Consider the following 13,033-nt stretch of genomic DNA (forward strand, 5'->3'; position numbering starts at 1 on the left):
TTATATCTCAACTTAAAAATCAAAATAAATTCTTAAAAATTGCAGCGCTTTTGGAGACCCCTTGCCTTATAAAGAGGATGCCCGCAAACCAACAGCAATAACCCAGACCAAGCACAAGGTGAGCCACTCCCCCAGGCCGGGGACCACGAACTGACCACGCCCCCAGGAGGAAGAAGTCCTGGCTTGGAGGTCGCTGATTGGCTGAACTGTAGGAGAGGGCGGGGCGAAGAGGGGTGCGTCGAGTCCCTCTCGCAGGGGCGGGGCGGGCCGAAGCCTTAGCTCGCGAGATTTTGCTGGTTCCGCATTTCGGGTCGGCAAGGTGGGGGAGGCGAGCGCAGCAACTGGCACCGGGTCGACCCTCGGTTCAGAGCAGCGGCGCCCGGTGCTTCCGCTGGCCGCGAGCTGAGGACTGTCCGCTTCCTCGTGGTTCCCGCGCGGGCTCCGAATCCAGACCGCGGCGGGGGCCAGCGGCCCTTCCCCTCCGAGGATAGAAGATGAGCTTCCTCTTGTGAGTGTGGCCGAGCCGAGGGCCCCGAGGGCTGAAGGCGGAGGGCGAGGGGGAGGAAGGGGGTGAGCAGGCGCCTAAGGCGAGGGCCGGGCCCTGGGGTCGGAGCGGTCGACGTTTGCTTTGCCCGGCCCCCGGCCCCTCCCCCCGCGGGCCACGGGAGCGGCCCGGACGTGGGCCCAGGCAGACGGAGGTGAAGGTCGAGGCGAAGGAAGCGGAGCGAGAGGGTTGCGGAGTAGAGAGGCCCCGAGGCCGGCAGTGCCTCCGAACTTTTCCGCCCCAGAGCCCCTGAGGGCGGAGGGACGACCTGGGGGTGGAGCCCCGAGCCCGGCCGCCGGGCTCCCGATTCCTCTCAAGTCTGGAGCCTTCTAGTACCGATCCGTGCTGACTTAGCTTTTTACTCTACCGTATGTCAAGTTTTATTATCTTCAGTATTAAATTACCCCCGCGGAAAAACGCTGCCCCAGGAAGACGTTGAGGGCCGCAGTTCGAGAAGCTGGAAGTTAAGCTGCGGCCTTGCATGCAGACTTCTGTCCATTTCGGATTCAGCCCACTTTGTGACTTTGTGTAGATTTTAGTTAATAATCTCTACACCCATCATGGGGCTCAAACTTACAACCCCGAGATCAGGAGTGGCACGCTCTCCTGACTGAGCCAGCCAGGCACCGCTGTCACTTTGTGTAATTAACTTTTCCTGGGTAGGATCCTATTTTAGAGATAAGGCCTGGGGCCCAAATGAGGCTTAAATGGAAACTTTTGTGAATTCTCTGATGATTCTTAAGCATGTTAAGGTTTGGGAAGCACTGCTCCAGCATCTCATTTCAGGTGGCTCTCTCTACCTGGTACATTAAATTTATGTGTTGTGTGATTGAGGACGTATCTGACATTTTTATTAAATTTTATTAAGTACGTAATGTTCCTTAACCAGAGTTTATCCAGTTCCTTATTGTGAGAATGTTTTGCTTTGAGAGGCACATTAAGTTCAGAGACTGACTTTGTCTTTGCCGGCAATGTATTTAACAGGTTTGCTGTGGGCATTTCATAGGCCAATAGCATACCGGATAGTGTTTCTTATTAAACTAATGAAATACTCCAAGTCAGTGATAGATTAAATACACTATTGTTCCAGACAAGGGGAGATGAAAAAAATAAAGTCCAAATTTAGTTGAGATCTACCTTTATAGGAGTTGGTCCTGAGGAGAGGGGTTGGGCTTAGCCAACGCAGTGCTGAGGTCCAGCTGCCGGCACTAAAGTGAAAGTCCTTGTTGCCAAGGATCCATGGCGCTGGTGTTGACCAGCAAGTGGATTTGCCTTCTGCGCTGGGCATTTGCCTGGGGGGGGCCAATTGTCCCAAGGTTTTCAGAGAGCTGTTTAGGTCAGCAAAGTGTCACCTTGCCCAGACCTAACACTCTCCAGTACTCCGCACAAATTCGTGGTATTTATAGTCAAAATGTCTCCTTGCCATAGTTGCTTCTTCCTAAGTTTTCACTGATAAGCCCCAGCAGGGCCCCTCTGCAGCTGAACGGCTGAGTTCTTATGGGTGAGAATAGATGAGATGATGACATCCTGACACAATTTACTTCATTCTTATATGAAAACAACTTTTTTTTTGTCTTTGTCATAAACAAGTGGATTAAAACAAATTTCACTTAAATCATAAACAAGTGGATTTGAAATCTTACCAAACCCATACACAGCAGAGAAATTTGGATTCTATCTAGTATTTTGCTATTAGAAAATAGCACTACTGAGAATACCCTTGTTCAAATCATTTTTCCCCCGCCTTTCAATTATTTTTTAGAAGTATGGTCTACTCAAGTATGATGACCATGTCTGAAAGTTTGTATGATTTAGATTGTAATTGTAAATCTTCACATTACTGGAACAATTTCTCCCTCCACTCCCAAAGTCTTTTTCCTATGAGTTAATGTTTAGTTAGTGGTTTGTTTGTGGATGCTCAGTTGCTTAGTTACTTTTTGGATTGAAATGTGAGGTGGTTTTTTTCTTTCAAACTTTTGTTGACAGGCATTTGAGTTTCCACTTTTTGGCCATTATGAATGAATCGGCTATGAACTTTTGTGTTCAGATTTTTGTATTGGATGCATATGTTCATTGCTTTTGGATAAATACCTAGAAGTGGAATTGCTGAGTTATATGCCAACTATGTTTAATCTTTTGAGGAACTGCCAAACTTTTTCAAAGCACTGCACCATTTTGCATTCCCACCAGCACTGTATGAGAGTTTCAATTTACCCACACCATAGGTAGCACTTGTTAATTGTCTTTTTGATTATAGTCATACCAGTGGATGTGAAATGTTATCTCATTGTGATTTTACTTTGCATTTTCCTAATGACTAATGATGGTCAGCATCTTTTTGTATGTTATTGGCCATTTGTATATCTTCTCTGGAGTAATATCCAAATCCTGTGATCATTTTTTAAATTGGGTTTTTTTGGGGGGTTGTTTTTGAATTGTAAGAATATAAAAAAAATTTTTTTTAAAGATTTTATTTCTCTGATAGAGAAAGTGCAAGTGGGGGAGAGGGGCAGAGGGGGAGGGGGAGCAGGCCCCCTGCTGAGCAGGGAGCCTGAAGCAGCCCTTGATCCTAGGACCCTGGGATCATGACCTGAGCCAAAGGCAGATGCTTAACAGACTGAGCCACCCAGGTGCCCCACAAAAGTATTAATTTAGATGAAGACCGTGTTGAATCTTAAGACATCATTTCATGTTTTCTTTCTTTCTTTTTTTTTAAGATTTTATTTTTAAGTAATTTCTACACCCAATGTGGGGCTTGAACTCAACCCCGAGATCCGACTGAGCCAGCCAGATGCCCCCTTTCCTACACTTTCTATGCATTTACAAGATGGGCTTCTGCTGTACATTTGGTCCTTTAGTATGTTTAACTGTGACTTGAGAACTTGGCATGTGAATACATGTAGCTCTAACTTGTTCTTCTTAACTATGTAGTATTCCATATTATGGATATATCAAATTTATTTATTCTTCTAATAAGTTTTAGGATTATTTCCCAGTTTTTCACTGTTAAAACCAGTCTTGGGAACCACATCCTTATCCATATCTAGGAGAGATACCTAGAGATACTCAGCAGGGCGCCTGCTCCTCCACTTGCGCTTTCTCTATCAGAGAAATAAAATCTTTAAAAAAAATTTTTTTGTATTCTTACAATTCGACGGATGGATTGGGAGCACCTCGATGTTTATAGATACTGCCTTCCCAAAATATTATACCCTTTACACTTTCTTTTTTTTTTTTTTAAGATTTTATTTATTTATTTGACAGAGACAGAAATAGCGAGAGAGGGAACACAGCAGGAAGAGTAGGAGAAGGAGAAGCAGGCTTCCCGCCGAGCAGGGAGCCCGATGCGGGGCTTGATCCCAGGACCCTGGGATCATGACCTGAGCCGAAGGCAGATGTTCAACGACTGAGCCACCCAGGCGCCCCACCCTTTACACTTTCACCAAGTGTATTAAAAACTAATTTTCCTGTACCCTAGCTCACACTTAATGTAGTTGTTGTAACTTAATCTGACATTCAGATTAAGGAAAAGTAAGTTATTTTAATTGAACAGTTTTTCATATGTCCATTGGCCATTGTATTTTTATTTCTGAGTTCCCAGTTGATCTGTAGCCCATTTTTCTAAAGGGTTCCTTACCTTTTTCTTAACAGATTATTGAAACCCTTTATTATTTGGTTAGTACTTTTTTTTTTTTAAGTTAATATTTTGTAATACATGTTGTGAGTACTTTTTTTTGTTACTTGTCTCTTTGTTCTGTTATGGAAATTTTAATTCTTCTGGTTAGAAATACCTCCATTTTTTTCTGGGTTTCTTATCCTGTTAGCTTCCTTACAGAAAAACGCTTTTTCACAGTAACCAGTTGTCTCTCATTTATTCTCCCTGCTAATAACTTCAAAAACTTAATGTCACTTCTACTGTGGTTTGCTTTGATGGCATCACAGATCCTTTGATATAGAAAACTGGATTTTTGAGCTACTCAAAACTTAGGGCTACCTCTCTCCCCCACCATTTTCTATAAGTAGAAATTGAAGCCCAAAGGAAGTTTGTTTTGTCAGACAGTCACAGAATTAGTGGCAGATCAAGGACTAGAACCCTGTTACACCATATTACTTCATGAGGGTTAGTAGAATTGCGTTCTATATGAAATTGTGTTTCTAATCCTGAATCTATCTGAAGAAAAACATTTAAAACATTCTTTTTTTGTGATCGTCACCCCCTCCCTATCCTGGCACTTTTCAGAGCACTTTTTAAAATCAGAACAATTTGTATGCCTAAAATTATGCCATTCTGCTTTCAGTCCTAAAATAAAAATTGATATACTTTTACTTTCAACCTAACAGCAGCAGCCGCTCTTCTAAAACATTCAAACCAAAGAAGAATATCCCTGAGGGCTCTCATCAGTATGAACTCTTAAAACATGCAGAGGCAACTCTAGGAAGCGGGAATCTGAGACAAGCTGTTATGTTGCCAGAGGGAGAGGACCTCAATGAATGGATTGCTGTTAACAGTAAGTTTTTAATAATATTCAGCATTGCTGATTTATAGGAACAATTTGCTAAAATCTTTTTGTTAATGAATTTTCTTTTACGGGTATAACTGTTGTAGTGTAATGGATTACCTGTAAAGAAACTCATAAGTACAAATACATCTAAAACTCTTGTTCTCTTCAGAGTACTTGGTTATGTAGCTTGTGTGGCTGATTTCTCACCAGAGGAGAAATGTTGAGTGCTTTGGGGTAATTTCTGAGGATAGAATGGTAGGAATTATTGGGTAGGATCAAATAAAAGATTAGAATACAAAATTCTACCTGTAGTGGACTGTGACTTTGTAGGGAGCCCGTCTGCACAACTGCATCCCCCTCTCCCAGCAGCTCTCATCTGCCTGCATATACACAGAAGTCAATTGCCGTTCATAGGAGTAGTCACTTGATTGTTGTGACTTAGGAGTAGTCAGAAGGAAATTGAGAGACTGGGAGAAAATGGGAGGGACCCATGAGCTGAAAGTCACTTGAGTTCAAGAAAATAAGGGCATGACGTGAAAAGTTATATATACTGAGGCTAGAGATTTGAATATTTGAGCCTATCATTTCTGAGGTGAGATTAGTGCCCGGTGATAAGGTTTAAATCTGTCAGGAATTTTTAAACTTAATGGAAAATTTCAAACATACAAAGTAGAGAAACTAGTAGAGTGAATTCCCAGGCATCCATTGTCCAGTTTCAACGGTTGGTTCCTGGCCAATTCACGCTTCTATATCTCACCCTGATTTTTTTCTTTTCATATTTTAATTCCTCCTTCCCCTCTCCACCTCCCCCCATTCTTCCTGTCTCTCCCCTGGTTGGTTTCATGCTGGCAGTGAGACCTGGCCAGCCCACCTCACCCTGATTGTTTTGAGGTGAATCCCAAACATATTGTTTCATCTATAAATATTTCATATCTCTAAAAGACAGGAACTCCCCCTTTTAAAGATAATGACAATACTGCCATTCCTTTACGTTAGCAAATATCTAGTCAGTGTTCACATTTTCCCTGATTGTCTTCTAAATGTTTCTTTTTTAAAAAAATTTATGGTTGGTTTAAATCAGGACTAATAAGGCCTATATGTAATGTTTCTTGATTCTCTTAATTCATAGGTTTCCCTCATTGCAGTCTTTCTTCCTTGCTATTTTGTTGTTGTTGAAGAAACCAGTTCATTTATTTCCCACAGTATGAATTTTGTTGATTGTGTCCCCAAGGCATCCATTATCATGTCCTGTTCTTCCTTTTATTTCCTGTAAATGATAGATCTAGAGCAGCACTGTCCAATAGAACTTTCTGCAATGATGCAAATGTTCTGTATCTGTACGGTGGCCATTTAGCTCCTGAAATGTGGCTAGTGTGACTGGAACTGAATTTTAAATTTAATTTTAATGTAAGTAGCCATATGTGGCTAGTGGCTCCCACATGAGCACAGATGTGGAGCTTTGCTCAAATTCAGGTTTGATTTTGTTTGTTTGGAAGACTACTTTATAAGTGGTGGCATATAGTAAGTTTTTAGCCAGCAGTGCCAGTGGTGGCACTTCCAACAGTGTCCATAATGTCCTCCATAGTGTCTAGCTGTCTTTCTTGGTGGTATTATTCAGCTGTTGATAATCACTCCTTTGATCAGCACTGTCTGACAAATATAATGTGAGCTACAAATGTAATTTGAAACTTTCTAGTAACCATATTAAAAATTTTTTTTGTTTTTTTTTTCAGTACATTAAAAAGCCATTATTCGTATTACTAGGAGAAAAAACAAGGTGCAGAACTACGTGATATGTTAAATCTTTTGTGTAAGACAGGATACAGGTGCTTAGGGGGCAGGAGACGAAAAAAATAATGTAGTGGTTATCTGTAGGGGGAAGCTAGAGTGGTTGGGATTAAGATTTATCACTATATGTTTTTATAGATCTTTGTGAACCATGTGAAGCCTCATATATTCAGAAAAGACCTTCCCCTGTTTTTTTGTTGTTTTTTTTTTAACCTTAACTCAAATTACCATCTGTTATCTGAAGGCATCTGTTGGCCTTCTTCGGCCTTCAGTTTTTCTTTGAGACTTTTTGCTTTAGATAGGCTGTTCTCCAATGTGACTAAGCAAAAGAAAGGTTTGTAAGTGAGGGAATTTTATATAAAATTCCTTTTGACAAGACAGCTTTTTTTATCTATTTGTTTTTTAAGAAATGTGGAAAAGCCCTAGTTGGTTTCTAGGTACTCCTTTAGACGGGGAACTAAAACATTTTTTAAAACTTTCCAAGGCTTATGTGGGTGTCTTTGCAGAGGAACATTTGACTCAGATAGGTTCATTACTTACCCCTTCCTCTTCCATTTTCTTCCATATCTAGCTGAAGCTCCTGTAGGAAGTGCTTCCTGACTACCTCAGCCCCTCAAGATGCTGCCTTTTCTCTCAATTCTTATATGTTGTGTTTATTATTCCTTTCAATTTTGTCCCTTCAGATAGCTGGAGTCTCCAAGACAAGGGACATTATCTCATGTCCTTTTTGCGTCCTCAGTATGCATTAGGCTTCAGGCTTTTTATGATAAGATGTTTTAAATGCCTGTTAATACAGCTGATACACCTTCTCCTTCACAGGATATTTATTCTACAATGCTCTCTGCTTTTTCCCAGCACAAATGGTATTGTCTGGTCCAGACTGATAGGAAGCAGTGGGTTTTTTCATTCCCTTGGATATAATCAGATTATATATTCTAATGATACAGTAGTCACCGATAAGTTAGAATTATTATAAGATTTTATTTTCCTGCTATTTTGTGCTGGCTAAAAACTTACTATATTAAAGTGAATATATATTAAAAGTTAATTTAGGTGTGACAGCTTAAAAGGAGAAGGGAATTTGCAGTACCCCTGGATCATTGCATCTCTTAAGGATTTATTCAAGAACTTGAAGGCATTGTCCATTTTTCCTTCAACCGAGAGGTCTGATGTTTTTTTGTGTTTGCACAAACATTTTAACACAGTTCTGGTATTACGTTTCCAGCTGTGGATTTCTTCAACCAGATCAACATGTTGTATGGAACTATTACAGAATTCTGCACTGAAGCAAGCTGTCCAGTCATGTCTGCAGGTCCAAGGTACATATACTGCCTATTAGATAGGTATTTGAAGTACTAAATAAAGCTAATCACTAATTGATATAAATTAAACAATAAAGCCTTTTTGTTTTTCTTATCTGTTTGCTTGTGTAAAAGCAGTTCAATTTTATGAGTTCTTGAATACGTCCCTATAAGCTTTTAGTTATTATTAAATACTTTGGTATGTGGTACTTAGTATTTAATTGTATTATGCTAAATAATGAATGTTCAGTTTTTTTTCTTGTGCTTATTTAGTGTTAATTATGTCCAAATTGTGCTGCTTTAATTATCTGGCTTAAAGATGCTAGATTGAAAAAATTTGACTACAGTGGTGCCTGGGTGGCTCAGTTGGTTAAGTGGCCAACTCTTGATTTCTGCTCAGGTCGTGAACTCAGTGTCATGGGATCAAGCCCCATGCACTAAGCAGGGAGTCTGCTTGAGATTCTCTCTCCCTCTCCTCCTCCCCCTGCTTGTGCATGCACGTGCACCCTCTCTTTCTCTCAAATAAGAAGAAATTTGACTATTATACATTTTAAGAAACATTAAGAAACGTGGAACTCTTTTATCACCCATAATGTTAAGTCAAGGTATGATGGGATTAATGTTTTAGTGTTTCTTTCCAGTCTTTTTTTCCAATAATAAATGACTAATTTTATGTGATGATACATGGTATCAAGATATTTACCCCTTGGGAAAAAATTGCCTTTCCTGAATTTGCTACAGGTATAACGGGAAAAAAGGTCTCCAGTGAGTTTCTAGTTCTGTTTTTAATTACAGTATTTTGGAGGGATATTTTTATTTTGTGTTAAGTTTTATTCCTCAAACTTCCTGAAAAGAAATTTAAATAAAATAAATAAGAAAATTAAACTTATCTATGGCTTAAATGCTTCACACAGTGAAGTTTAGCAGAAGTCTTATTATGCATTTTAGCTCAGCAAAGGGAGGGAAGAAAAGATGCATGCATGCCTAAGGGTGTTTCTTTAGTACCCTCTCCAGGAAACCGTCTTTTTTAAGATTTTGGATTTTTTTTTTTCCAGTTGAATTTATTTTATTTATTTTTTAAAAGATTTTATTTGTTTGAGAGAGCACAGGAGAGAGAGAGAGCACAAGTGAGCGAGAGAGCATAAGCCGGGGGAGGGGCAGAGGCAGAGGGAGAAACAGACACTCCGCTGAGCAGGGAGCCCGATGCGGGGCTCCATCCCAGAACCCTGGGATCGTGACCTGAGCCAAAGGCAGATGCTGACTGAGCCACCTATGCGCCCCCAGGAAACAAGAGTCTTATTATCTTGACTCTGTTGTTGCTACCTTGATGGCCAGCTGTTGCAGGATATAGGGGATCCATCTGTCTCTGACCCAGTCCTCAGCACCCTCTGCCAGGAATGTGTAGTTCCTTTATCTTTCCCAGGGCTGTGTTAAAAAAAAAAAAAAAAAATCCATTCTGGCACTGTCAGCTGCCACATTATCCTCCTTTTCTCTTCCAATTATAACTATCCTATTTCAGGATAATTCTATAGGGAACTCTGATAACCTTCAGTAGAACTTGAGGTAATTTACTAAGTTATATATAACTTCAATTGACAAAATGTAGACCTACTTTTATTACAAGTTGTACATTTGTTACTGCTTTTGAAAACTCTGTAAGTAAAACCTTTTTCTCTCCAGATACGAATATCATTGGGCAGATGGTACTAATATTAAAAAGCCAATCAAGTGTTCTGCACCAAAATACATTGACTATTTGATGACTTGGGTTCAGGATCAGCTTGATGATGAAACTCTTTTTCCTTCTAAGATCGGTGAGTTAATGTTGAATGTTTTCCTTTTTAACTGATAAATATGTTGCATTCTTTTTAATACTCTGTTACTTAAAAAAAAATGTAATAAAGGCTGCCAAATTCCTCTCCAAAAAGATTGTAAATGCATACTCCCTCTAGCCATGTTTGTGTCTGCCTGTGTTTCTTCACTAATACTGGTTGGCTACTCATTTTTTAATCTTTTCAGTTTGGGTAAATAAGTTTGTTTGAATGTACATTCAAAAAATATTGATGACATTGAGATTTTTTGGTTTATTAATCTTTGTGTTTTCTGTTTCTATCCTTTGTCTATTTCTTTGTATGGTAAGGATGTTAGCTCTTTGACATATAATATGTATCTTTCCCCAGCTTGCCTTTTTTCTTACTTTGTTCATGAGGTATTCTTGCTGTAACTTTCTTATTTGTCCTATTAATTTTTTCCTTTATGTTGTGTGGATTTTAATATAATGATTAGAAAGGTTTTCCCTACTTCAGGATTATTAAAATATTTGCCCTTGTTTTCATTTAGTACTTTTGTGGTTTTGTTTTTACATTTAAATCTTTGTTCTTGCCAGAAATTTTTTTCTTAAGGCTCCCTTCATTTTTTTTCTAGTTATAAACGCGAATCAGTTTGTCCAGTACCATTTATCGAATACATGTGTCTTTTCTCCCTGGGTTATCATATGTGTACACCAGATTGCCACATAATTTGGAGTCTTTCAGTCTCTTTATCTGTTCCTATAGGAATTCCACACTATTTTAATTACCATGGCCATATATCTGAGCATCTTGTAGGGCTAGTCTCTCTTCCTTGCTCTTCTTTTTCAGAATATTCACAGCTATTCTGGGATATTTGTTCTTCCAAAGAACTTAGAACCATTTTGGCAAGGTAAAATAAAAATATTTGTGAGATTTTGATTATTTCATTCAAGTTGTAGATTAACATAGGCAGTCTTGTTCTCTTGACAATACTGGGTCTACTCAAGAACAAGGTACATTTCTTCATCTTTTTTATTTCCTCTTGTAAAATTCTGTAGTTTATGTTAATCCTTCAAGTTTAAGTTTATTCCTAGACATTTTGTAGTTTTTTTCATTGACATCTGGCTTCCAGACGGTTATTGTTTAGTATATAGGAAAGCTATTGATTTTTCTGTAAAATTTTGTATAAATTGACCATCAGATTCTGATTGTTTCAGTTGTTCTGGGTTGGTTTTCTTGTTTTTTAAGTATACAGTCACATCATATTAAGGTAATATTAATTTTGCCTCTTCCTTTCTGATATGGATGCTTCTTGTGTAATTTTTTTTTTTTTTTTACTGATATGGAAAGATATTATTCTGTGTTCTTTTTTTTTATGTTACGTTAATCACCATACATCACATCATTAGTTTTTGATGTAGTGTTCCATGATTCATTGTTTGCGTATAACACCCAGTGCTCCATGCAGAACGTGCCCTCTTTAATACCCATCACCAGGCTAACTCTCGTGTAACTCTTATCTCATTGCCCCAGAGTAGTGCTGAGTAATGATGATGATGTGGCAGACCTCCTTTTCTTGTTTCCTTACTTTTATGAAAGTGCTTCTAGTACTTCAGCATTAAGCAGGAATCTTGCTTTTGGTTAGAGGTGTGTAAATTTTTAAAAATCAGGTATGGTTGTTGAGTTTTATGATATTTTCCCAGTGTCTGTTGTTGGTTACCATAAGGTTTTCTCCAGTATCTTTTTTTAATGTTTCACTGGAAGAGTATTTTTTATTTGCTAATATTTTGATTAAGATTTTGACATTGGTATTTATGGATAAGATCAGTGTTTTCGTTTTCAGTATTAAGAGCTTCTTACAAGTAACATGTTGGATTCTGTCTTATCTGTTTGGGCTGCTAATAACAAAACTACCAGAGATTGGATGCCTTATGACAACAGAAATTTATTTCTCAGTTCTAAAGGCTGGAAGTCCAAGATCAAGGTGCCTGTGAAAGCCCATTTTTGGGTTGCAGACTGCCGACTTCTCAGTCTTCACATGGTGGAAGGAGCCAGCAGATGTTCTCGGGGGCCTCTTTAATAAGGGCATTGATCCCACTCATGAGGGTTCTGCTCTTGTGACATAATCACCTCCCAGAGCCCCATCTCCTAATAGCATCACCTAGGGGGTTAGGATTTCAACATAGGAATTTTGAGGGGACACAAATATTCAGACCATAGCAGATTCCTTTTTGCGGTTTAATCAGTGGCTCTTTTGGGAGAAGAACTTGTATCATGTTACACTCCATCTGTTTGCTGTTGGTCACATTTTCTATTTTATTACTAAACTGCTTATTTCCTTTCTCACAGATTCTTTATTGTAATTGTGCTTGGATGTTTCTGTTCAATTCAGCTTGGAAAATGCTTGGTTTAAGACAAATTACTTCTGTTTCTTTATTCATTAAAGTCTTATGCTTATGGAAGATAAAGAATACTTAAAAGTTTGTTCTCTTTTCTCAGCATTCCATTCTTCAGTAATCCAGCCTAATGTTCTGGAAGCCTTTTCCCCCCCAGTTAGGCTATTATCAACATCTTACTTCTGCCAGTTATTTATTATTAGATAGAACTGTTACTCATTTTGAACTAATACATCTAAATTATTACTGTTCCTCTTATTAGCAAGATGCATATTTGTAAATTCTAAGAGAAGGAGTTTGACTTAAAAATCCAGCTTTTCAGTATATGAGTACAAGACCCCAGTCCAGAAAAACATGCCCATAAGTTCCAGAATAAAGTTTGAAAATGCAAGTTGTTAGGGGCACCTGGCTGGCTCAGTCAGTAGAGCATGTGACTCTTGATCTCCAGAGGTCTTGAGTTCAAGCCCCACGTTGGGTGTAGAGCTTACCTTAAATAAATAAAGTTTTTTTTGTTTTTGTTTTTTTAAGATTTTTTTCATTTATTTATTTGACAGAGAGAGACACAGCGAGAGAGGGAACACAAGCCAGGGGGAGTGGGAGAGGGAGAAGCAGGCTTCTCGCGGAGCAGGGAGCCCGATGCGGGGCTTGATCCCAGGTCCCTGGGATCATGACCTGAGCCGAAGGCAGACGCTCAACGACTGAGCCACCCAGG

At 39.2% G+C, this 13,033-nt stretch overlaps 1 protein-coding gene and 1 long non-coding RNA gene across 2 annotated transcripts in view; one reads left to right on the forward strand and one right to left on the reverse strand.

Moving 5' to 3' along the window:
* The first annotated feature begins 283 nt into the window (after window positions 1–283).
* MOB1A (MOB kinase activator 1A) overlaps window positions 284–13,033 on the forward strand; it is an 18,086-nt gene continuing 5,336 nt past the window's right edge. Inside the window, exons 1-4 of the mRNA XM_035001275.1 lie at window positions 284–508; window positions 4,886–5,052; window positions 8,060–8,153; window positions 9,816–9,949. Coding sequence (XP_034857166.1) covers window positions 495–508; window positions 4,886–5,052; window positions 8,060–8,153; window positions 9,816–9,949 — 409 coding nt within the window. The 5' untranslated portion in view covers window positions 284–494. The remainder of the gene's footprint in view (window positions 509–4,885; window positions 5,053–8,059; window positions 8,154–9,815; window positions 9,950–13,033) is intronic.
* Window positions 9,476–13,033, reverse strand: part of LOC118007962 — a 15,628-nt gene continuing 12,070 nt past the window's right edge. Inside the window, exon 3 of the long non-coding RNA XR_004678527.1 lies at window positions 9,476–9,560. This is a non-coding gene — a long non-coding RNA (uncharacterized LOC118007962). The remainder of the gene's footprint in view (window positions 9,561–13,033) is intronic.

Source organism: Mirounga leonina, unplaced genomic scaffold (genome assembly GCF_011800145.1).
Source record: "Mirounga leonina isolate KUSES-001 unplaced genomic scaffold, KU_Mleo_1.0 Mir_125, whole genome shotgun sequence".
Taxonomy (NCBI): Eukaryota; Metazoa; Chordata; class Mammalia; order Carnivora; family Phocidae; genus Mirounga; species Mirounga leonina.